At 35.3% G+C, this 27,042-nt stretch overlaps 1 protein-coding gene across 3 annotated transcripts in view; it reads left to right on the top strand.

Annotated features, from left to right (window-relative positions):
* Window positions 1-27,042, top strand: part of COP1 (COP1 E3 ubiquitin ligase) — a 262,696-nt gene that overhangs the window by 39,965 nt on the left and 195,689 nt on the right. For 2 of the 3 annotated variants that reach the window (XM_004476671.4, XM_023584129.3), the window contains exons 3-5: window positions 6,443-6,540; window positions 18,478-18,554; window positions 19,015-19,134. In XM_004476671.4, coding sequence (XP_004476728.2) covers window positions 6,443-6,540; window positions 18,478-18,554; window positions 19,015-19,134 — 295 coding nt within the window. The remainder of the gene's footprint in view (window positions 1-6,442; window positions 6,541-18,477; window positions 18,555-19,014; window positions 19,135-27,042) is intronic. The other variant, XM_004476672.4, reaches the window with a different exon arrangement.

The raw sequence follows: 27,042 nt of genomic DNA, 5'->3' as shown, positions 1-27,042 counted from the left end.
TTGTTGTTTTGATTGATTATTTATCAGTCTTTAGTACAGCATCCAGGACTGTTTTTAGAAGTTTAGAACTTTTCATTCTGGACAGCAGAATCTTGGGCAGGGGCCTCCTGCAGTTATTCTGCTGCCACTGGCACTCACATGGATTTCCAGTCAGGTTCCAGATCCATCTATTACTTTTATTTTACTCTTAAAGAGTTTACACCTTTAATTTAAAAGGGGTGCTGAAGGGAGACGATCTCTTTTCTGTAACTGCTTCCTGCTGGCCATGGGCTGTAGCCATTGCCTAATAAGGTGTAAAACTCATATTAATTTATTTTAACTGCAGGAAGATGGATCTGGCATTCTGTACGAAGTTGGATGAAGTTTTCATATGGTTAATAAGATGTTCACTCTGAAAGAAACAAACTTAATTAAAAATTTGGAATACCCGTTTTAAAAGAGGACATTGGATTACAGAGGTAGACAAGGTTAGGTGCCTATAAAGATGGTACTCCTTAAAAGCTGGTGGGAACAGCATATATATTCTTTTTTTTTTTTTTTTAAGTAAAATTGCAACAGACACTTAACTTTGTCTGAAGACACATTCCAAGCTGTTCAATGATTGGCACTCATTCGCTCTGTCAGATGCTCCTGGTCAACTGGCACTCCTTGGGCAACTGGCTTCACTCAGGATTAGAACACTAAGTTGGAAATTCTCTTGGTTTTCACCTGTGGAGTGATTAGAACTACAGAATAAAGGTTTTTTTTTTACACCTTGGTTTTAATTGTACAATTTCTAGCAATTTTGACTTGTTCAATAGGTGACTCAACATCAGCAAGCAAGCCTCACCTTTGCTACACAGCAGAGTACAGTAGAATATAGAAGTTGACTGAGACTGGCTGAGACTGCCACCTTATTCTATAGACATGTTATTAACTGTTTAGAAAATGATTTTACCAGGAATTTAACATGTCTAATATACTTCTGCACTTGATCCAAAACAGAAAAGATAACATTACAATTATTAGGCATATATTTAGTACAGGATAAAAGTACAGCACTTAATATTAACTAATGTATTACTTAATGCATAAGGATTCAGAGTTGCAATTATTAGTTTTGAGTTTCAGGTTTGTAATACCTTACATGTTATCTCTCCATGAGAGCAGGCCATAATGCCAATTGTATTTAAGTTTCACTTACAGTATCCTGGTATCATGGCTCCACTTAGCATGTTCTTCAACGCAGTGAGCAAGTTGCAGCATCCTTCATCTTAGAGAGATTTTCCAGTATTCTACTAACCTGGTGCATAGTGCTCTCTGGCACTATGGAACAGTGCCAGTCTGGAGGCGATATCCATTGTACACTTGGCTGTACGGAGTCATTATTGGCTGCTGCAGGCGCTTGAAACTTCTTCCATGTTCGGAGTTCTTTTTCGTTCCCAGAATCTTTCTCTTCAGACCTTCCATTGCCCTCGATTTTTGTCGGGAAGATTCTGGTGGAGCCCACATCTTTTCTGGATTAAATTTAATCCAGGGGCACCCAGATTTGGGGTTCACCCGAGTCCTCCCGACTTCCTCGGGGATTTGGAAGGGGCAGCAAAATGCTACCATCTCTGGCCTTCGTTTGTTGTCCTGCCGCGGTCGGCAAAAATGTTGTAGAATTTGAGAGAAGTTCAATTATTTGAGTATAGAGAGGCCAGGACTCAGGAATGATTTTGTGAAGGAAAAATGGTTTATTGACGGCCGGCTGGACTCGGGAACTTTCTGTTTGAATCCCGAGCTCTATTACCTTTTTTTATCTACCTGTTTTGTTCACAGGTCTAGGAACTTACTTGTTGGCATTTAAAACATTGTGTCTGGACAGGTGATGGTCAAATAGGTTAGATGAATGAGAATGAATTAGAGTTGCTGGGGTAAGAAATTATGAGAATTTCTAGTAGTGTTTTATGTGATCCCCAAGGCAGAAGTATGTTGCTTTCTTGGTTATGCCTGTTCTTTCATCCATGTGACACTTATTGAGTCCTACCTCTTTAAAAAGATATTGTGCTAGTGATTGAGGGTAGAGAAGTAAGACTAATCCCTGCTTTTTTTTTTTTCCCTCCCCCCCATGTATACCTTGGAGCCATTATATTCTTCACTGTTTTCTTTGTTTAGGACCTCCTTTCTCCAAGATATTAGCTATATGATATAGCTTTAATAATATGTTGTTCTTGAGCTAGATTCAAGTACAGTATTTGAAACTGACAGGTTATATTATTCCTTTAGAAAATCACAGAAATGGTGTGGCAGCATATACATGCTTTGAAAGTATAAGAAACACAGACCAATAATTTTGAGTATATGGAACAAACTTGAACATACATATACATACCAAACTCCCAAATATCAGAAGTACATATGAAATCTGACATTCTAATTAATACAATTATTTTCATCATCATCTCATTTTTCCTAAACACTCTAGAAAGTGAAATGTACAAAATTAAGAGTAGTTTCTAAAGCTGTTTTTTGCCCAAACATCTTTCAAAAAAAATGTTGCATTGATTACTCCCGAAATAAAATAGTTCTATATTCTCATCTTGGATACCTTTAGCTTCCTTTATTTAAATTAATTTAAATATTGTGTTCCTTTTAACCCAACATAATAAAGAAAACTTTAAAATCTCAAGAGGATTTACTTAATATTCTTTTTCCCTGGGTTTCTTTAATCCACCCAGTCTCCTACCACTTTTCTGTCGAGTCCATGAACCATCTCTAACACATACTCTACTTTTCTAAAATAGAAGATCTCAGTGAAGAGCTTTATAGCCATTCTGATGTACCTTCTTTTTGCTTAACTCTCTTTTCAGTGACTAATGCTACTGTGTTCCATTAAAAAAATTTTTTTTTAATTCTTTTTTTCTTATTATTATTTTATTTTTAAAGAAACTTTAGATTACATAAATGTTACATAAAAAATATAGGGGATTCCCATATACCCCATTGCCTCCCCCTCCCACACTTTCACCCAATAACAGCATCTTTCATTAGTGTGATGTATTTGTTACAATTGCAAATCCCTCCTTTTAACGAGCAAATAAAAGAGGTGCTGATCGGCACATATGTTTCTCAGACTAGTACAGTTCAACCCTGGGGTGGTAGTGAGGTACTAGAAATTATAAAATAAACTAGATCTATCTTGTTACTTCAGTTTTTAAAAATTTTTTTTAAAAAAAGATTTATTTATTTCTCTACCCCCCCCCCCCCCCCCCCCGTTGTCTGTTCTCTATGTCTGTTTGCTGCATCTTCTTTGTCCACTTCTGTTGTTTTCAGCGGCATGGGAATCTGTGTTTCTTTTTGCTGTGTCATCTTGTTTTGTCAGCTCTGTGTGTGTGTGGCACCATTCCCGGGCAGGCTGCACTTTCTTTTGCGCTGGGCGTCTCTCCTTACGGGGCGCACTCCTTGCACGTGGGGCTCCCCTATGTGGGGACACCCCTGTGTGGCACGGCACTCCTTACATGCATCAGCACTGCGCATGGGCCAGCTCCACATGGGTCAGGGAGGCCCGGAGTTTGACCCGGGGACCTCCCATGTGGTAGACCTAATGTGGATGCCCTAACCACTGGGCCAAGTCTGCTTCCCGTTACTTCAGTTTTATACAGTGTTATCTAATTTGATGCATTTTAATTTTATAATTGGATGAATATTATCAGGTGTAATGAAGAAAAGTCACCTGAACTTTTGTTCTTAGGGATGATTCCATCCACCAATGTCCCAGATTATTTTCTGTTTTGGGAGGGTTAGTTTGGTATTAAGTCTACAGACATAAGATATGAGTAGGACGCTGAAGAAAGGAAAGGAGGTCTATAAAGATTCTGGGATAATTTCTTCTATATTGACTAACTGTTTCTTTGGCCTAACAATTTAGCTTATTTTCCTTGTCATATCATTTGTGCATTTTCTAACTATCATTTCTGTACAAAAACCATTTACTGGGGAGTTGGTGTAGCTCAGTGGCTGAGTGCCTGCTTCTCATGTATGAGGTCTTGGGTTCAGTACTGGATACCTCCTTTAAAAAAAAAAATTGCTAAAATCTAAAATGCCCTTATTCTGCCTATCTGTCCCTGTCTCTCATCTTTAATAAACTTACAGATTTTCTCCTTCATGACTTACCTTGTTTGAACTTGCTGATTGTTTCTAAGTATTAAATCATGTCATGTGGGAGTATTTCCTGGCTATGTTCCCATTTCTTTTTTCCTAAATAGTCTGTAAGTTATTCCATGTTTGAGTTCTTATTCTTTTGTATTTGTGTATCTACTTTATATTCCTCCTTTCCAATTAAAAAAACCCCACATTTCATATGTTACTTTCTTCATTGAAACTTACATGGAGGAAATTAAGTCAAATATGGAGCCTGGAGTATGGGTAATATGCTTACCCTATCTTTGTCATAGTTACAAGAAGTGATGATACTGTTTCTGAAACACTGTGCAAATACTTTATTCAACAGATATTTGAATACTTAATATGCACCAGGTATTATTCCAATTTTTAGGCCCCAAGCTATGCCAAGACCACTATTAGATCTTTGATTCTCCGTAACATCCTCATTTTTACTTATCTTGAAAATGGCAAATGTGAGATAACAAAGTAGTTGTAATCAGAATAGCCACGTCTGCTGTACCTTTTCTTTTTTTAATTAATTTTTTAAAAATTTATTTCTCTCCCCTTCCCCGCCACCCCCCCCCCCCAATTGTCGGACTGTGTGTTCCTCTGTGTCCGCTTGTATTCTTGTCAGCGGTACCTGGAATCTGTGTCTCGTTTTATTGTGTCATCTTGCTGCGTCAGCTCTCTGTGTGTGCGGCGCCATTCCTGGGCAGGCTGTACTTTCTTCGCACTGGGCAGCTCTCCTTACCGGGTGCCCTCCTTGTACATGGGACTCCCCTACGCGGGGGACACCCCTGCATGGCACGGCACTACTTGAGCACATTAGCACTGCGCATGCCCCAGCTCATCACATGGGTCAGGAGACCATGGGTTTGAACCGTGGACCTCCCACGTGGAGGCAGACGCCCTATCCTTTGGGCCAAATCTGCTTCCCTGCTCTGCTTTTTTTAATTTGATAAAGTGGAGCGGAGAGAGTGGATATGAAAATCAGCTTCAGTTTATAAAGCTGAAGCAAATTGATAGTAATTTGGATTCAGAAAAACAAAATGTACTTTCTTTTAAAGAATCATTGTTATCAATCGCCTTTATAATTTCTTAGAAATAGTATTATTTCTGATTGTTAGAAGTAATACATTTTTATTATAGAAAGTTGGCTGAAGACATCAATGAAGAAAACGTTTCCCATAATTAAAAGACATAGCATTATGGTGAATGTCCTTTTCATTTTATTTTCAATGTACACATATACTATATATATATATTTTAAACATATATAGCATTTCACTGTACCCACTATTTTATAAATTGTCATCTTATTCAATAATATAGTGTTATAGTGACATTTTTCTCATGTCACTTAGCTATGTCTTTGTGATTTGGTGAAACTATTTTAAAAGTGTTTTTTAATAAAGCAATATATGTTTGAAAAAGGTCAGCTATTATAGTGATACATAACATAAGAAAGGGAAGTTTCCTTTAATCTCATTTCTCCAGAGAAACTGCCAAAAGTTGTTAATTATTTTTTTCATGGCATATAGTTATATCTTACAATATTTTTTTATTGGCTGGATTGCACTTCCTTTATGTTTACAAATTTAATCAGCTTTCTAGTGTTTAGGTTGCTTATGATTTATTTTGCTATTTACAGATAACCCTGCACTGAACATCCTTGTACATATACATCTCTGCTTATTTCCTTGCATAAATTCCTAGGACTAAAATCATTAGGTCAAAGGGAGACATAGCCTCAAGGTTTTTTTATGCAACTTGATTTCTAGAAAAGTTGTGCCAATTATATTTCCTCCAACAATACATGAAATTATCCTTATCCACAGGTATTCGTTAACCCTGACAATACTTATTTTTTTCATTCTGATTGGCAAAACAAGTATATAATTTAAAATAAATTTTTCGTCACCAGTGAAAATGATTTTTATTCTTGTTGACTAATTTTTTGAATGAGCTTTTTGTGATTTAAGGAATTAGCAACCCCATGGACCTGAGTGTTTGCTTAATCAAACAATAACCATTTAGTTTTCTTAGAGTTGTTATGTGCAATATAAATTGCATAAGTTTAAAACTTAGTAGACTATCTTTTAAAATCTTATATTCAACAGTCTTGTTATTAAAGCTTATTTTTAATAACTTTTATATGCTATTTATTTAATAGTCTATGTATCTTCCCTTTATTTTAATTGTTAGATTATTTGTAGAAAATGAGGAATAGAAGATTAATATACTTTATTTTGTGACCACTTTATTGATTTATCATTGATTTAATTAAATTTGTTTTATTTTTTTCCCCTGCTTATAGCTACAAGTGTATTCATCAAAGTTTGGAGGACAATAATAGATGTCCCAAGTGTAACTATATTGTGGATAATATTGATCATCTGTATCCTAATTTCTTGGGTGAGTCTTTGGAATGATTTTTATTTTTCTAATACACTATCCCCAAATGTGTGGGCTAGCACTAATTTGTTTAGAGAACCTAGCTTAGAAGTAAATAACTCTGTTTTTAAGCATCATAAAAAAAATTAACTGGTATAATTCTTAGATTCTTGTATAGTGGCTAGATAGAATATGAGGCTGAAGGAGAATGCTAGAGGTTCAGGACACCTGCCTCTTTATGTAGTGTTGTCTATTCCTACAGCTTTTGCTTCTGGGGCAGAAGTGAAAAGAACCAGGGAAGGGTTAATGGGGAGGGGAAAGCCATGTTTGGGGAATATTGAGGGGAATGCAAAACATATCTTGGGTATGAGGATTCTTGAATGGGTGAAAAGAGTATGAACTAAAGAGGCCATTGAAAAGCCAGACTGAGTATAGAACTTTTGAGAGCAGAATGGTAAGAACAGGAAAAAGAGAGATGTAAATAGGGAATCCTTAGATGTAAATGGTTGGTAATAATATCTAGTCAGAGGCCTCTTGTAAATATCAAAAATTCTACATGTTGAAAAGCCTGACATTGAGGGAAACCTTTATTCTTGGCGTTTTGGGAATGAATAATAAACCTAAGATTAATTTTCAGATATGGGCAGGGATGAAGCAGGACACTAATGGGTATGTATGTAAGAAAATATTGTTTTTTTTGTTCTTAACACTAACATGCTCAGAAATAGGGCATAGTGTTTACATGTGTATTAGATTCTGGCCTGCCAGTGCTTCAGTTGCAGTTTGATTTTGATTAGCTTAGATGGTGATTTATAAATTGTCATGGATTGGAACTTTTTTGGCAGTGGCCTTCCTTTTTACCTCTGCTGTACAATTAAATTGGCTACAGCCCTTTTTTTCCTCATTTACTTTTCATTGCAATTCCCTGTCTTTTCATGAAGTAAACATACTGGATGATTGTACAGCGGAAAGAAGCTCTGAAGGAAATATTTTGAAGATTTTCTGCTGGAATGATAAGTTTTTGTAGGTAGATAGTCTTGTGGCAAACTTGGAAAAGGAATTTAGAAAAAGCAGTGAGAGAAATATCGAGTGTTATGGTGCCCTGGAGGACTGGAATTCATGGGCTAAGTTAGGTAAAAGAGAAACCAAGTACTGTAAGGTAGAATTCTTTGTCCTTGAACTGACAAATATGGATTGATATTGCTGTTTGGGCTCTAGGATCACTTCTTCTATCAGTTGTCAAATCTTTGGAAAAGTACTTCTTTTGAAGTAGTTAAGTACAGAAAAAAGTAGATGTTTTGAAGATTTTGATATTTACTAAATTTTTCACGCAATATTCCTTAATTAGTCTTCAAATTTAAAATTCTTTTAATGCTTATCTGTCACTTTTACTGAACCTGTGGTTGGCGCTAGGGATGGTGTATACTCAGGGGACTTGAATCTCTGGACTGCCCGTGTGCCAGCTGGGCCCTGACCCTCAGCAGAGTTGCAACTCTTAATCTCTGGTTCATTGGACTTACCCAGGTGAGCTAACAGGGAGGTAAAGATGGTCAGCCGCCACACCAGGGAATCAAGAGTGCCTACAACTATAAGCAGAGGAAATGCAACCATCATCCAAGTGGAATCTAAGCCCCCTCTTGATCTAGAGGTGGAGAGGACATCACCATCCCAGGGTCCACAGAATGGAGGAATAAAATATGGACTAGAGTGGACTTACTGACATTCTACTATAAAACTATTGTGATGAGTAATAGAAGAAATTTTAGCATTGAGATGAAGAAAGTGGCCACAGTAGTTGCTGAGGGCAGGGAGAGGGTAGAAGAGATGTGATGTATGGGCATTTTTGGGACTTGGAGTTGTCCTAAATGATATTGCAGGGTCAGATGCTGGACTTTATATACCCTGCCATAACCCACTGAATGAACTGGGGGAGAGTGTGAACTATAGGGTAAACTATTACCCATGTGGTACAGCAGTGCTCCACAATATGTTCACCGAGTGCGATGAGTGTGCCACAATGATGGGGGAGGTTGTTGGTGTGGGAGGAGTGGGGTGGGGAGGTGGAGAGTATATGGGAACCTCTTGTGTTTTTTACTGTAACATTTTTTGAGATGTATATATCTTCAAAAAATATTATTTAAAAAAATGATGGGGGTGGGGGGTGGGGAGTTTTTTAAAGTAACATTCTTTGTGATTATTAACTTTAATAAAAAAAGTTTAAAAACTCTGTTATATGAGGTTCTTAATATTGGGAAGAAGCTACTAGATACAAGTACGGAAGGAAATATGAAAACCACAGTACTGTTTAAGTTGGAAAGTGAGTTATACTCAAATATATGTATTCAGTGAATAGTGAAGTCTCTGCTACTGACTTTTTAAGCTAGAAATTATCCTGGAGATCATCTAGTTTTAACCTCTTTATGAATAAGAAGTTTTTATATTGCGTAATTGAAAAGTAATTATTTTATGCCACTGTTTGAAACCTTTTAATTATAGTACAACTTCCAATGTGATTATATGTCAGTTGTGGAAATAACATTTCATCCTGATACATCTCTCTCTGTTTTTCTGCCCATCACCCCTTTAGCCTTGACCTTTGTACAGTGGTGACCAAATCCTTAGGTTCTCACAGTAGATAGAAGTACTTTTCCAAAATTATTACAACTGAAAGAAGAGTAATCGTGGAGCCCACACAGCAATATCAATTCATATTTGTCAGTTCAGGGATAGAAGATTCTACTTTGCACTACTTGGTTTCTGTTTTACCTAACTTAACCCATACACTCGGAGTGTGACTAAGATTGTTGATCTATGTGTTCTGAAAGTGAAATACCATTTGTTTTTTTCTTTACTGAAAAATCTCTTTTAAGTTATATCCATTGATTCAGTTTGAGATTACAGGATTTGGAGAGAGCCTCCAGTTCTTGGTTGGGTTAAGAAGACCTTGAGCCTTTTAAAGTAAATTCTGGGGAACGGATGTAGGTCAGTAGTTGAGCACCTGCTTCCTATGTATTAGGTCCTTGGTTCAAATCCCAATACATCCTTAAAAAATTAAAAGTGAAGTGAATTCAGATTTCTTTTTGAGCATGGTAAATTAAGCTTATGTTATATAGTTCTGAACTAGTCTAGGCAGTCTTGAATCTTTTTTTTGGTAGGTTAGGACTATCCTACCTGGTGTCATATGACGTTTTATCCTGTACATGTACCTATGTCATGAGTAGAGGGCTGGGCTAGACCATTTCTATAGCAGTGGTTTTCAAACCTTTTTTGCTTGTTTAACTTGCTTAAAAATTCTGAAAAATGGTGTGTCTTCTCTAGCATTTTTAAGTTGGCATATAAAATTTTTCTTCATAAGTTTAAGTGGTTGTAAAGGATGCAATTTCTTGAGTGTTGTAAATACTGACATTTAAAAAACCTTTATCTCTTTAAAATATATCCAGTGGACTCTAAAGAGCAAAGTGATTTGTAGTTACCATCATTGATTCAGAATTACACAAATAATCATTTCAGTAACAGTGTGAAATTTTACATTATTCTTTTTCTCTTTGAACCACTAGTTAACTTCTTTATCACTCACATAATTTTATCCTTATAGAGTGTATTTTCAACTTGAAATTCTTATTGACCTTGTATGATACTTTCTTAGAGCCAAAATGCATGTAAGAGAAATTACAGACTTAAAAATTTCTTTTCAGCATAATTTTGTAATAAGCGTTAAATATTTTTGCAGGATTGTTATTGCAATTGTTATTACTATTTAAGTCAACAAAATAAATGTTATAAAGTTTTATACGTAACATTTTATTATAAACCTATGTCTTAACGAGGTGGATGATGACTTCTTCCCCAGTTAGTTCAAATGCATTGATGATGATTGCTAGGTCAAAGATTCCGTTTCATTCGTATTTTTACTTTTAAAAGTATAAGTATTGAGAAATTTCATTTACATAAATAAGTTAATGGGGAAACAAAAAGTTTTGTTACAGTGTCACTCAATTTTTTGATCTCCGGAGTTATTTGCTAAAAAATATACTTATTGATTTATCATCAAAAAACATTTTAATGATCTATTATTAGTTAAGGAAGCAAGTTCTCCCATCAGTTTTGGTAAAAACAAAGAATTGGAAGCGCAGCACTCAAAAGTGTTGGATTGCTGGTTGTTAGATATTTTGATTTTCTCTTTCCTGCCTTAAGTATTACATTATAATGTCTCCCTTTCCTGGACTCCCTATCCTTATTTTTTCACAGTGGTCTCATCCCCCCTCTCCATGGCATATATTCTCTCTGCAGTACCTGTTTCTCTTTCTCAGTATATAAGATGTGGGTTTACACGACAGTCAAGCTTAAAAAATAGGATTCCCATATATCACCCTATGAAAAATACCTTGCATTGGTATGGTACATTTGTTACAGTTGATGAAAGCATATTTAAACCATATAGTCTATGGTTTAACTAAGGTTTCACTGTTTATGTTGTACAGTTTTGTGGATTTTTAAAAAATTTTTATTTTGTTCTCATGTTTTACAATCTAATATTTCCCCTTTTAATCATATTCAGATATATATTTCAGTGCTGTTAATTGTGTTCACAATGTTGTCCTACCATCACCACCATCCATTACCGAACTATTTCCATCATTCCAAATAGGAACCCTATACATATTAAGCCTTAACTTCCCATTCACTATCCTGCCCTGTTCCCTGGTAACCTATATATTCCAGATTCTGGCTCTATGAGTTTATTTATTCTAATGATTTCAAAACAGTGAAATCATACAATATTTGCCCTTTTGTGTCTGGATTATTTCACTGAACATGGTGTCTTCCAGGTTCATCCATTTTGGCACATGTATCAAGATTTCATTCCTTTTTATGGCTGAATAATATCCCATTGTATATTGTATTAGTTTGCCACTGGGATGCCAATGCAAAGTACCAGAAATGGGTTAGTTTTTATAAAGGAAGTTTTATTAGAGGAAAAACTTACAGTTCTGAGGCTGCAAAAATGTTCAAATAAAAGCACCATCAGAGATGCTTTCTCACCGAAATCAGTTACTGGTGATCCAGGCATCATGCCACATGGTGAGACAAGATGGCAGCCTATCCTGTCAAGGTCCCTGACTTCCCCTCCTGACTCATTGTCTTCTGGAGCCCAGTGATGGCGAGCAGGCATATGGCTTGTTTCTTCAGCTTGAACTGCCCCTCTGGAGTCTCTTCCTGTACCTCTCTGCTCTGCTGATTCCAGACTCTGGGACCTCTCTCAGCTTCTTGAGGCTTCTCTGTCTTCCTACAGTCTTCTTTCTCACATGGCAGGATGAAAATGGCAGCTTCCTTTCCCTCTGTGTTCTCAGCTTATATAAGATCAACAAGAGGGCAGAGACCTAACTTGCGCCAGGCCTCACTGATGTGGTTCAAGCAAATGCCCTAAAGCAGTCAAATTGAAAATTGATCTAATTAAATCACCTAATGTAATCAAAGGGTTCCATAGCCACAGCAATGGATTAGTTTAAGAACAATCTTTTGGGATTACTTATTTTTTTTAAGGAGGTACCTGGGAACTTGTCCGTGGGAGGCAGGTGCTCAACCACCAAGCTACATCCATTCCCAGCAAAAAAGTACTTCAAACTGTCATGTATACACCAAAGTTTATTTATCCTTTCATTGGTTGGTGGACACTTGGGTTGCTTCCATATATTGACAATTGTGAGTATCTGTTCAAGTCCATGCTTTCAATTATTTTAGGTATGTACCTAGTAGTAGGATTGCTGGGTCATACAATAGTTCTGTATTTAGCTTTCTGATGAACCAGGCCAAACTGTCTTATACAGCAGCTGCACTATTTTATATTCCCAGCAGCAATGCTTGAATATTCCTGTTTCTTCACATCCTCTCCACCACTTGTTTTTTTTTTTTTTTTTTTTTTTTTTAGTATCAGCCATTCTAGTGGGTGTGAAATTGTATCTCATTGTGGCTTTGATTTACATTTCCGTGATGGCTCATTATAGTGAGCATCTTTTCATGTGCTTTTTGTCCATTTGTGTATCTTCTTTGGAGAAATATCTAATAAAGTCTCTCATTTGTAATTGGTTTATTGATTTCATGTTATTGAGTTGTAGGATTTCTTTATATATTCAAGATACTATACCCTTATTGGATATGTGGTTTCCAAATATTTTCTCCCATTGTGTAGTTTGTTGTTTCACTTTCATGATAAAATCCTTTGAGGTGTAAATGTTTTTAATTTTAATGAGGTCCCTGTTACCTATTTTTTTCTTTTGTTGCTTGCGCTTTGGATATAAAGGCTAAGAAACCATTGCCTAACACAAGGTCCTGAATACTCTTACCTACATTTTCTTCTAGGCGTTTTATACTTCTAGCATTTTTATTTAGGTCATAGATCTATTTTGAGTTGATTTTTGTATATAATGTGATGTAGAGGTCACTGTTCACTCTTTTGCGAATGGCCCTTCTACCTCCGAGAAGACAGACCTCCTCCCTTTCCTGGGTGTTCCACTGCCAGACACTAATGCAGGCAAGCCTTTTCCCCAGGCCATCCACCTCAATTTTTTCATCTCAAGTTGCTTTTGCTGAAGGGCAAATTTGGGGCTAGGTGAGAATGGCATAGACTAGAGATGAGTTTTCCAAGTTATTCTTTCCCAATGAGAACAAGGCCAGGGACTCACAAAGGGTACATTGGCTGGTTCCAATATGCCTTGGAGAGGGAATGAGACAGGGGCCAGGAATCGTGTCAGGAATTTCTGCCATGGCTCCCTAAAGCGGTGTTTTCTTGTTCTGTCCAGCAAATGCAGCATTTCTTCAGTCACCTGCAGCGCCCTAAAGAAGCATAGTATCTTTTAAGTTTCCTCCTCAGCTTCCTCCAGGCGGATTGGAGCAGTGGCTGCCCTCAGAGCCGGGCTACGACCGTTCTGAAGTAGCCAGTCAAAAAGCCGGTTAAATTAGAGTAAATACCAGTAAATTACCCTTTTCACATGGTGGTTACTGTCACTAAGACCCCACTCTGAAGGCAGGTAGCACTGGAGCCCAGTACCTGGTGTAGCTTGCTGAATGCAGAAAGGAACAAAAAACCCCAGATCCCAGGAGAGAATGGGCCCATCACTGATCACGGCTTTTGATTAGCTATTTCGGAACAGTGGTAGCCTGGCTATTTAATAATTGTTCTAGTAGAGATACTAATTCTTGGAATTTCCTAATCTGCCATCTTCTCATGATCCTCACTCTAGTTCTGTCTTTCTCTGTCTTTACATAAAATTGGTAAATTCAATTTTCTTTCCTTCCTAATGAATGACCCTCTTATATATTAGTGTATGGTATAACATGCATATAAAGTTAAAAATACTTGTTTTAAAAGTAGCTAATGCTTATTAAGTCTTTACTGCTGATAAGCACTGTCCCGTGCTTAACAGCTTTTTTTTTTTTAATCTCATGGCAGTTATAAGATAGGTACTGTTGTTATCATACTCTTTTTACAGTTAACTTGCCTAAAGTTATATAACTTTAGTAAGTGGTGGAATTGGGAATTGGTCCTAGACAGTCTGGTTCTAGAACCTGTGCTTTTGCTATGTTATTCTGCCTCTAAAAACAGTACTTGCTGGAATGGAAACTTTAGCTTGGAAATGTATGCTTTGTTCCTTGTTAAAGGCTCCATGGAATTATAATTTAGCAAATATATAGAATATCTTTCAAGTTTAGATTTCAGTTCTGAGAACTGATTATGGTGTCAAGTAAATGCTTACATTGATTAGAAATATGAAAGTGTTAACTAAAGGTGATGTGTCAGACTTGAAATCCAAGGACTACCTTCAAGGTTTAATTTATTCATACATTTAACAACATTGAGCACTGTGTATGTGCCAGACACTTTAATTAGGGGTATATTGGTGATTAAGACAGAAATTGTCATTAAAAGCTTTCAGATCTGTAGTATAAATGGGATGCTAGGTGGTATTTTGGTAAGTAGCAAAACCCTTGCTGTTAAAGCTAAATTTCCAGTTACAGAATTAAATTCACTTTTTTTAAAGTACAAAAGTAATAAAATACTCCTTGATGAAGAAACAATTTAAACAAAGAATATTAATTAAAAAAATTTTTTTTTCAATTTTATCTTTCAGTCCCCAGGGATAACCTCTGTATTGTGAGATAAAGTTTTTAAAGAAGAAAATAGTCATTTTGTTTTTTAAATTTCTCTCCCCTCCCTCCCCTACCCCATTTATCTGTTCTGTGTCTATTTGCTGCGTCTTCTTTGTCCACTTTTGTTGTTGTCAGCAGCATGGGAATCTGTGTTTCTTTTTGTTGCATCATCTTGTTGTGTCATCTCTCCATGTGTGCGGCACCATTCATGGGCAGGCTGCACTTTCTTTCGCGCTGGGCAGCTCTCCTTACGGGGCGCACTCCTTGCACATGGAGCTCCCTACGCGGGGTACACCCCTGCGTGGCATGGCACTCCTTGCATGCATCAGCACTGTGCATGGGCCAGCTCCACACGGGTCAAGGAGGCCTGGGGTTTGAACTGTGGACCTCCCATGTGGTAGATGGATGCCCTATCCACTGGGCCAAGTCCGCTTCCCAAAATAATCATTTTTTAAACTTAAGTACAAGAAAAATCTGACACAATAGTAAAAATCTTAGTTTACTAAATACAGAATTTAAGTCCTTTATTTACATAATGTACCTTACCAGTTAATATATTGTTTTCTTTTTCTTTTTGCTTTCATGTTGCTATAGCTTTACTTAACAATTTAATTTCTGGCTTTCTAAAACTTGATAGAACTTATAGTATTGTTGTTGAGAAGTCACTATAATGGTATATAAGAAATTTCTTGGTAGAATGCTATGTGATTTACAAATATAAAGTATTCCAATTATTTAACAGTCACAATTCTTATTCAAAGGGTTAATTGTATAACTGAAACATTAAACTGTTGTTCACTTAATAACTTACTGTTATTCCTCCTTATTCCCACTGCATTATTTTCAGCTCTCTTTTATCTTCCCTAGATTATAACTTTGCTGTGAGATAAGTTCAGGCTTTTCACAACCAGGCTTCTGTCTACCTTCATTTTCAGCCTTATTTGCCTGTCCTCATTAATCATTCATAAAATTACCCTGAACCCTGTATACCAGCCATATTGATTTTTATTTTTATTTTTTTATTTTTTTTTAAAGATTTATTTATTTATTTAATTTCCCCCCCTCCCCTGGTTGTCTGTTCTTGGTGTCTGTTTGCTGCGTCTTGTTTCTTTGATCCGCTTCTGTTGTCGTCAGCGGCACGGGAAGTGTGGGCGGCGCCATTCCTGGGCAGGCTGCTCTCTCTTTTCACGCTGGGCGGCTTTCCTCACGGGCGCACTCCTTGCGCGTGGGGCTCCCCCACGCGGGGGACACCCTTGCGTGGCACGGCACTCCTTGCGCGCATCAGCACTGCGCATGGCCAGCTCCACACGGGTCAAGGAGGTCCGGGGTTTGAACCGCGGACCTCCCATATGGTAGACGGACGCCCTAACCACTGGGCCAAAGTCCGTTTCCCATATATTGATTTTTAAATCCTCTTATTTCCTGTAACTTTCTTTCTCTCTCTCTCTCTCTCTCTCTCTCACACACACACACACACACCTGGATTCCTTTTCACTTCTCTTTCTGTTAGTGAGGCATTATGTACCCATAATGTTCTAATTCTAATGCACAGGCTGCTTGATAACACTTTGATCCCTGCCTTATATTCTTTATAGTATATTTCAATGATAGTACCAATTACATTATATTAAAATTACTGCATTGTATGTCTGTTTTGTTATTCTGAGTTGTCTGAAGTTTCATGTTGTAATCTGTTCATCTTTTTTTTTTCATAACTGAATGTAATGAATTTATTTTTTATTAGCAAATTTTTTTCCTATTCATCTTTGAAGCTTGGATACCTTGTGTAGGCTGGGTATTTGGTTTGTTGTGAAAATTTTTTATAGTTGCATTTTGGTATAGTAGTGTTTTAGTTGCTTTGGCCGCTCAAAGAAATAACCATGAAATGGTTTACCTTAAACAATGGGAATTTATTTGTTCACAGTTTGGAGACTAAGAGAAAGTTCAAATTAAGGCATCATCAAGGTGATACTTTCTCCCCAAAGACTGCCAGCAGTCCTTGGTCCTTAGCTTTTCACATGGCAAGGCGCAGCAGTGTCTTCTGGTGTCTCCCTTCACTTGTGGGTTCCTTGGTGTTCAGCTTTTGGTTGCTCACTCTGTGAATTTTTCCAATCTGTCTGAATTTCATTCCACTTACAGAGGTCTCTAGTAATAGATAATGAGACCCAGCCTGTTGAGGCAGGTCAAATTTAACTGAAATAACCTCATCAGAAGGTCCTACCTAATAATGAATTCAAACACAGAGGAATGGATTAAGTTTAAGAACATGTTTTTCTGGGTGCATCATTCCAAAACACCAAAAGTGGGAAGTATTAGGGACTTGGGTTTGTATGCCAACTCTGCCTTGTTCTACATGTCATCATGAGTATATACTCTTTTCTAAAATTCCCTTATCTCTTAAATGGAGAAATTAATCTATAGGGCAATGTTTATAAATTAAAGTGTTTACCTAGGATAGTGCTAATTTCCCTGTTCTTTATCTTTTTTTTTTTTTGCATCAGGATGTGTTGCCTTTTTTAAAAATCCTATTAAAAATAGCTCAAACATTAAGGAAAATATTGGTTCAAATGACTAGCTTTTCCAGAACTAGGCGATTCAATGATTCAATTATATTATCAATTTCTTTCCATCTTTCTATTTCTCCATCCCCAGCATATGCCTTGATCCTTTGCTTAGCTCCCCAAAGGATTTCAAGCTGACTCTAAGCAGTTCCACATATCATCCCTTTATGGAGGCTGGGAAAGAACTTGTTTTTCTCTCAATATTCTCTCTCTTAAAAATAGTACAATTCTCATTGACCGAAGTTGGGTCATATACTTACTCCACATCAATCACTGGCAGGGATATGAATGACATAGACTGGCTTATGTTACTCAAGAATCATACCCTGGGGTTGGGTAGGGATCTAGCTTCTCTCAAAGTATGTGGGAGTCTGTCACTTGTGAAATTTTTCCGTTATAAAGAAGGAGTAGGGTGATTTCCAGATAGATGATTAACAATATCTTCCATGGTATTTCTAGAAAATTGACAATCAAAAAGGACAAATAAAAATTTATAGGGCCTGTCTTTTGTAATCAACCAGTTACCATGTGGGAATTATTTCTGCCCAAATGCCAGAAGTGTCTTCGTTGAGAAACATATTAGAGAAAGTACGTAGAGGAGCAGATATGGCTTAGTGGTTGAGCACCTGCTTCCCATGTATGAGGTCCTGGGTTCAATCCCTGACCTCCTGAAAAAGAAAAGTACATATTCTCAAGAATTCTCCTCCTGTAGTATAAGTGGTGGTTTTTATGGTGATGATAGTAGTGGTGGTAGTAGCAGTAGTAGTTCTGTAGCTGCAAAAGCAGGAGTTGGCTTTTGTAATTTGAAATAAAGCATTTATTTCTGCTTAGCATCTTTTCACTTTTGGAGCTTGGTGAAGTTGAAATATGATCCATTGAAAGAGAACAGTTAGACTGATACGTTGTTATGCATGTTTGCTTTGTAGTTTGCAACTATTATGATATACTTATTGTTATGTTCATATGTAAATGATATAAAGGTAAGAATAATAGGGTGAATTGGGAGAAATACTTTGGTTAGTAATAATATTTTGACAGTACTCTTTAATCATTAGTTAAAAAGGTTAACAATGCAGGGTATTAGTGATAGGGGGATGTGCAAGTCCTGTGCGATGTTATGTATGTTTTGTAAGTTCACAACTATTACTGTACACTTATTGTTTATGTATATTTATGTATGAGTGGTATACTTTAATAAATTTATAAAGAAAAATACAAATTGTGTTTTTTGTTTTATTTCTGTTTTCAGTGAATGAGCTTATTCTCAAACAGAAGCAAAGATTTGAGGAAAAGAGGTTCAAATTGGACCACTCAGTGAGTAGCACCGTATGTTTCAACTCTTGTTACTATTTTTAATAGATTTCATTTTGTTGTTTTTATTGGCAAATATGAATTAGATATCAACTAGATATTGTTATATTACTGATTTTTCTTAAAGAATAATCACATTGTCTGAAATAGCTTACTAAAACGATCAAAAGTTGAAGATAGGGTAGACAGATAATTAAAATCCAGTCACTTATTTTGAAGGGAAATTACATCTTTAAAATGCTGACTTCACATTTGTCTTGAATTTGCCTTCCATATCCATTATCTAAACTCATTTTTGGTTGAAATAGTATTTAAATTACATGTAGAAGGCAGGAGGGAACCACTGGCAGGGATGGAGAAGGTTACGGTATTATAGTATATTTTAAATACCTGTATAATAAACATTTGGAAGCAATTAAACATTTGTTTCAGAGTCTCTGAAAGGGTGTTAATTTCTTCTTTTTTTCATTTTTAGAATGGCCACAGGTGGCAAATATTGCAGGATTTGTTGGCAACTGACCAAGATAACCTTGATTTGGCCAATGTCAACCTCATGTTGGAGTTACTAGTGCAAAAGAAGAAACAACTGGAAGCAGTAAGTGGCAGTTGAATTTTAAAAATTGTTTAAATGGTTCTCTCTTTTGCATTGAAAAAAATCTAAAAATGTTTAAAAATAATAGGGTACTCCCGCTCAGTCCATCCATTTTTACAGGTAGCATCTGCAGGGTGTCACTTCTTACAGTTTACCCTTTTTCAAATAAAAGAAAGAACAGATTCCTTTTAATGTAATTTATTTGCAAAAAAAACACAACTCCCTTTTTCTACTGGGGTAAAAAAGAATTGTTGGCTTTGAGTTGAATAGGAAGGGATCGAGGAGTCTAACAGCTTCTGAAAAGGACTCTCAACCAGTTGTCTTGTTCTCAACCTTTACTATTTGAGGTATCTATTTGTTCCTCTATATAAACAGGGTTGGTGCTCAGATATAATCCTACTGCTGGCTCAGTATTCAGCTTCCTCAGATCTGCTAATCTATTCCCTTTCATCCATGTGCTTTATAGCTTACAAAATATTGTTTTCATTGTCTCTTCAATTTAAAAAAAAATATCGTTACTGTCTTTTAAAAAATTGCCTTTTTATGATTTTAAAAAGGAAGAAAATAATTGCATATGTTCAATCAATCATCATTATTAAAAAGAGGTGATAGCCTAGAGATGTTAATGTTAATTGAAAAACAGCTAGAGGAGAATGGATGTAGCTCAGTGGTTGACTGCCTGCTTCCCATGAGACCCAGGTACCTCCTTTAAAAAAAATAAAATAGCTAGATAATCTAGAGACTGTATAATATAGTGATTTCAGTGGTAGATGAGGATGGTGGTTAATAATACAAATATAAGAATATTCCTTTATTACAAGGAGTTAAGAATATGGTGGTACATGGGGAAAATACAATATAATTTATAGAATATAGTTAACAATAAAATATTTTTGAGGCAAAGGCAAAGAAGGTGTGATATCAATAGTAAAGGTTAAAAAAAGAATATGAGATTTAGTTTTATGAGATTTGAATATGACCAGGCATGTTTTTTCCATTTCCTTCATTTACAAGGTGAGCTTGGCTATGTCATTTAACCAATCTGTGCTCATTTATTCATCTGCTGAAACACTGGAGAAACAATTGTGTTAGTTTTTAGGATAAATAAGATAAATGTGCCTGGACAGGAACTATAAATATAAATGAAGTGCAGGTGACCACATTATCTATCATGTGATTAAATCTGAGTAGAGAAAATCAGAACTATCCAAAGGAGACAGACACAAGCGGCACCAAAAAAAAAAAAAAGCTTCTCAGCAACATTCAAGTCCCTAATCTCATTTACTTAAATTTCCCAGTGAAGTCATGGTTCCAAAGTTTGGCTATTCCTTTTATGTGTGTGCACTACTCTCTCTCTCATTCTCTGAATAAATACCTTCTTTTTTTATTAAGGTAGGTCAGGGTGGGTAACTGCTAATGCTTAGGTGTGTCTTCCTTATAATACAAAATATTCAATCCCTGACTAATAGATGGAATTTCACACTTATATTTTTTACATGAAATAAATACAATTTTAAACTTACTTATATTTCATTACATGAAACAGGATGTCTTAGGTTCATTTCATATCTCTTTAGATGCTCTTGGTTAAATCTTTAATACTACTGCTGCTGCCAATGGATATCCACTAGAAGAATTTTATGTAGATAAAAATAACTTCTGTTTTTCACCTCCAAATCACAAATGTGAGAGGGGAAAGATATGGCAAGGAAGATAATCATTAGAAGAAAAATGACCAATATAACTGTTTCCTAGAAAAATGATCATGTACTTCTCATGATCTTTCTTAACACTCAGCTGTTAATACAAAATGGAAGTTGAGGGAGGAAACCTAAAAAAGTGGTGGAAAAAGGCCTTGCAAGATGAAAATGTGAGTAAATAAATAAATAGTATTAATATGCTTAGATAGATTTTTGTTCCATGAAACCAGAACAAGATGTTATATGCAAGGGTCATTCAAAGGCAAAGTCTTTTGGACGATAAAAATAGTAGGAAAATGAAAACTCAATAGAAGTGTTGGGAATTAATACTAAGAAATATCTCCCAGAAAGCAGAGTAGAATATTAAGGATAGGAAGAAGAGAAAACCTGAGAAAAAGTTAAAGACCCAACATCCAAATAACAAGAATTCCAAAAATAGAGACATGAATAAAGAGAAAGAAGAAATCATCAAATCTTGAAAAATTTTGAGAATGGAAGAATAGGAGTTTCTAGATTGAAAGGTCCATTCAGGTGCTCAATATCAACACAAATGAGATATGTGAGAATAAGCTCAAACTAAGATACATCATTATGAAATTTAAAATTCTAATGATGAGCACCAAAAGAAAAAACAGTTAAGTGGGACTTCATCAAAATTAAAATTTTTTGTGCATCAAAAGACTTAGTCCTGAAAGTTAAAAAAACTACAGAATGGAGAAAATATTTGGAAACCACATATTCTATAAGTGTTTAATATCTAAAATACATAAAGAAATCCTATAGTTCAACAACAAAAAGCTCATTTAAAAAATGGGTAAAAGACTTGAATAGATATTTCTCCAAAGAAAATATTCAGATGGTCAGTAAGTACATGAAAAGATACTCAATATCATTATCCATTAGGGAAATGCCAAACAACAAATCTCAATGAGATACTATTTCACACCAGTAGAATGACTACTATTTTAAGAAATGTGAATATCACAAGTGTTGGAGAGTATGTGAAAAAATAGGAACACTCATTCATTGTATAGCAGCTGTGGGAGACAGTTTGGGAATTCCTCAGAAAGTTAAGTATAGAATTCCCCTATAACCTGACAATCCCTCTTCTAGGTATATACTAAAAGAATTGAAGGCAGTGACTCAAACAGGTATTTGCACACTGTTGGTAATGGTACTCTTCACAGTTGCCAAAAAGTAGAAGCAACCTAAGTGTCCATCAGCCAGTGAATGGGTAAAGAAAATGTGGAAATAGACATAAATGGAATATTACCCAGCGCAAAAAGGAATGACATTCTGATACGTGTGACAACATAGGGGAATCTTGAAGGCATTGTGTTGAATTAAATGAGCCAGACACAAAAGGACAAATGTTGTATGGTCTCACTTATGTGAAGTAACTAGATCTGCAAATTCATAATCAGAAATTAGAAGATAGGTTACCAGGGATGGGGTGGGGGATGGGTAGTTAATGCTTAGTTGGTACAGAGTATCTTTTTGTGATGATGGAAAATTTTGGTAATGGATGGTGGTGATGTCAGCACAACATTGTGACTGTAATTAATACCACTGAATTGTGTATTTGAAAGTGATTAAAAGGGGAAAGTTTTGCTTGTGTGTATCTTACCATAGGATTGTACTGTACAATCTGAAATGTAATGTAACCTATGGACTAGTTAATAGCATAATTATGATAATGTGTCATAAATTGTAATAAAAGTACCACACTAACAGAAAGTGTTAATAATAGGGAACACTGTGTGTGTGAGGGGAGGTATATGGGAACTCTGCTTTCTGCACGATTTTTTTGTAAACCTACAACTAAACTGAAAAAAAAAAAAACAAAAAAGAAAGTCAAATAAACACTAGTAACAATCCTGTAAGTTTCCACAGAGATAACATTGGATCATATGCAAATGATTAGAAATCAAAATGCCAGAGGAATTCCCACAGCCACTCTGGAATCTAATGTCCTGGGTACAAAGTCTTCAAAATTCTGAGAGAGAATAATTCTCAGCCTAAATTTGAATATCTGTCAGAAGTAGCCCGAGATGTGAAAACAGACTAAAGCAATTCACAATTGAAGGATTAAAAAATGTTATTTCTTATAAACCCTTTCGTAAGAAGTGTATGTTATATGAAAATGAAAGAATAAATTAGGAAAAACAATGTAGGACACAAAAAATAGGGAATCCCACAAACAAAAAAGAAGTAAAGGAAATCTCCAGGATGATGAGGAAGGGAGATGCTAAGATAGCAGTTCTGTAGCAGACCTACAAAATAGCCAACTGTCAAGACTAGAGCATTTCAGAAGGTTTAAGAGCTTTGTCCCAGAATATGAAATTGATGAATTGATTGTCAACATATTAAGAGAGAATTTTTAGCAAATTTTAGAGAGAATTTTAGAGCTTGGGTTGAATTAGTGAGTAGTACTTAGAAAATCAAGCAGACATAAGGTGACAATTATTAACTCCAGAAAAACAGTGTATAGCAAAGAAAAAATAATCATAACATGCTGCATGCTCATAAAGTAAAACCACTGTTTATTGAGTATCCAAAATTATGATAAAACTGTATTAGAAAGATGGAAGGTAGAAGGAGGTATGTATGCACATGACTTTGTTTGTGTGTTAGAGGAACAGATGACTGATCAACCTGAATCCTGAACTTCCATTGTGGTAAATTAATAGATAATGCATGCAGTCATAAAGAAGCAGCATATGTAGGCTATGTGCAAATGCCAGGGGAGGCAGGGAATAGATGAAAGGTTTTTTTGGGGGGGAGTGAAAAGGGGATGGAGAATAATATGATTCTGTTTCAAGTCACATAGAACTATATTTATTAAAAATAACTAAATGAAATTCATGTAAAGACTTTATATGATTATATAGCCATGTAAAGAAGATGTTAATAGTCATAGAAGGCCATTTTGAGGAGATTACCCTGGAGGTGTTATATGTTAGTTTTAAAATATGTTTTCAGCAGTTTGACTATGATATTCCTAGGTGTCATTTCTCATTGTTTATCCTACTTGAGTTTCACAGAACAAGAGGATGTATCTTTGAACATTCTGAACCATCATTTCTTCTGCCCTTTGCTCTCTCTTTCCTACTGGATTCCAGTCATATCTTATTACTGTTTTATATTTCTGATGCTCTGTTCTTATTTGTTTTCTTTCCGTGCATCTGTTTAAATAATTTACATTGAATCTTTGATTTTGTAATCACTTTATTCTGTTGTGTCCAGTCTGTTCTTAACCCCATCCAATGAATTTTTTAGAAAAAATTCAGATTTGTATTTTTCATTTCTAGGATTTATATTTTGTTCTTTTATTTTCAATTTCCCTTATAGAATTCTCCATTTTTTTCACTTTTGTCCACTTTTCCTTTCATATCTTATATTGATTTTATAATAGAATTGTGCATTTTTCAACTTTCCTGTTTTTTATTTCATATCTGTTCAATGCAAAGAGTTGAAAAGAACTTAATTTACAAAAGGGTTTGGTATCTACTCTGTTTTCAGTCATTCTATTTTTTTAAACAGCAGTATTTTATATTGCTCTCTTTTGTTGTCCCAGAGACTTTATGTGCCAGGGCAGTGCACAATGCATCAAGGTAAACTGGGTGGGTAAAAGATATGCTTCTCCATGACCTCCCTCCCCTACTCCTTATAAAGAGTGAGAAGAGAAAATTTGAAAGAAGCTTGAATTGAGAACTGGAGTGATACCTGGTGAATTTCAGGAAAGAGACATATGGAAGGTTGAGGATTTGGTAATTAATTTTCTTGAACTATCTGTGCAAACATGTATTTTGGAGGATATACATGCATTTTTAGGTATATATGTACCCCAGGTTAAAGGCTCTTATAGTCAGTCATACTACAGATGTGGATATCCTTTAGAACTTTTATTTTGACAATATATTTAAGGAATAGAATATGTTGTAGAGAAAAAGCATTACCTAAAAGTAATGTTTGAGGTAAGCTATGGCAAAATGTCTCTTGTTTATGAATTGTGACCTGCTATTTTATAAATAGAGAATTTGAGGTTAAGTTGGTAGAACCACTCATGCAATGTTATATAAGATTTTTAAGTTAGAATCTTAGAAGTCTTGACTTCCTGTCAGCTCACCTGGAAAGTTTCTCTTTTCTTCTCTTTCCTTTCTTTCACTTTACATTTTCTCTTCCCTTTCCCTTCATTTCCCTTCTTTTCCTTAACCTTAAAAAAAAAGAAAGTTATAAAAACTCATGCTTTACAAAAATCATATTAACAAAGTTCATAACAAAAATAACCAGTCCTCAATCCCAATAATCCTTATCCCTTATACCAGCTTCCTAGAAGTAATGTTTTCAATTTTTAGTCATTTTATTTACTTCTTTATTTCTTTTAACATGCCTAAATTTCTCTACCGGGAAAGTCTTATGCAAGGCTATATTTCATCCCTCAAAGTGCCAGTTACTCTTCTGTTAAGAAACTACTGTAGAATCAACTGTATTTGGAATATGAATTCATAAGAGCAAAGTTACTCATTGAAAGTGTAAAATATAAAGATCAGTAATACTGGATGTTTTTACATAAGTCTTAGCAGTGCATTTTTTCCCAGCCAGAAAGCTATCTAGCATGCCAAATCATCAGTGTCCACCAAAGCCTGGATATGAAACAAGAATAATTAATTATACCATTTACACATATAATTGTATTAGGCTTTGATATTCGGCAGTTGCTTCCATTTCCATAGTTGGGATAATTATTTCTGACTCTTAGAATTTAAAAAATTTAATTGAAAAAAAATAGAAAAAGCAGTTTTATAAAAATTTGATGCATATTCCATTTCAGATAGTAGACATGCTCTTTTTTGAGTTAATTAACTATGAATCAGATGGGATAAACATGACAAAAACTTGCTATCTTGCAAAGAGCACTGAAAGTAGAGACTAAAATTCTAAGTCTGTTTCTTTCCACTCTTTTTCATAGCTTTAATTTCCTCATCTGAAAATGAGAGAATTCAGGTAAATCATCACTGTCTTTTTGGAAGCTTTGGCAATTCTAAGAAATGTGGATTAAAAAGACTTGGGATTATTTTTATGTCAATTTTTGAGACCGTTTTAACAAAACATCATAATTCTAGGCATCATTTTCATATAATTAGCTATGCTCTTCCCATCTTTGAGCATTTTCTTTTTACCGCCACTCTTCTATAATATTTCATATTTACATTTATAGTTTGCCATTTATGTCCTTTCTTGAAGTCATTCCTTTACAGAATATTAAACTGCAGAAAAAGGCATCATGTACTAAATTCCTAGTACATAGTTGGTCCTATTTTTCTCTTTGACCTTGAGACTTAGGGAGTTTTTAACCCATACATTCTATAAATCAGTTGTATTCTTGACCTATATGCATGATTTAGTTGATAGACTCATGGGAGGTAGTCAAACTTATTATTTTGAAGGTAGTACACTTCCTTTGTAAATGAACTGTTATTTATTAGTAGTCTCTGCAGTGTATGTTTCTTTATGTATACAAATGTGGTCTTTTTTCTCTAGCCAAGTAATCTGTAGATAATTATACGTGATCAGTAGAGAGAAATCCCAAGAAAGATGAAGAGGTCTTGGAATTGTAATCACTGTTGGGACACAGAGCTCTTCTGAGATTTAGCCCACTTTTCAAGAGTATGTCTAATAAAGTCCATAAACGCTGGCTTGTTATGCAAGAAAAAATTTCACTTTTTAAATTTCATGAGATTGTGTTTTCCAAATTCATTCAATTGTAAAGCATATAATTCATTTGTATTTATGAGGCATATTCTACTCTAATTGTCAATTAGTAAAGTTCCTTACATGTCCTTATTTACCTTGATTTAAAATGTCATTGATCAGTTTTGCCTTATCCTTTTAACAAGCCAAGATTTCCCCTTCCCCCCACCCCAGATCAACTCTGTAGATATAGGGTGACCATACTTTTTTATAGTGTGTATAATATCTTAGTGATTCTTCAGATTCTTCAGATTTTAACTGGTTTATCTTTATCATCTGGGACACTTGTTAAAATTTGGATTCCTGAAACCTTTCCTAGGCCAAAAAAAATGAGACTCTCTTAAAATTTGGACCTAGTCAGTATCTATTTTAAAGAATACTCCATATAATTGTGTTGGATAGCCAGGTAAATGAAAGTTATATTAATCTTCCTTGTTTATTTTATGTTTTTTTTTGT

Source organism: Dasypus novemcinctus, chromosome 13 (assembly GCF_030445035.2).
Source record: "Dasypus novemcinctus isolate mDasNov1 chromosome 13, mDasNov1.1.hap2, whole genome shotgun sequence".
Lineage (NCBI taxonomy): Eukaryota > Metazoa > Chordata > Mammalia > Cingulata > Dasypodidae > Dasypus > Dasypus novemcinctus.
This window is presented reverse-complemented; position numbering and strand designations above follow the sequence as displayed.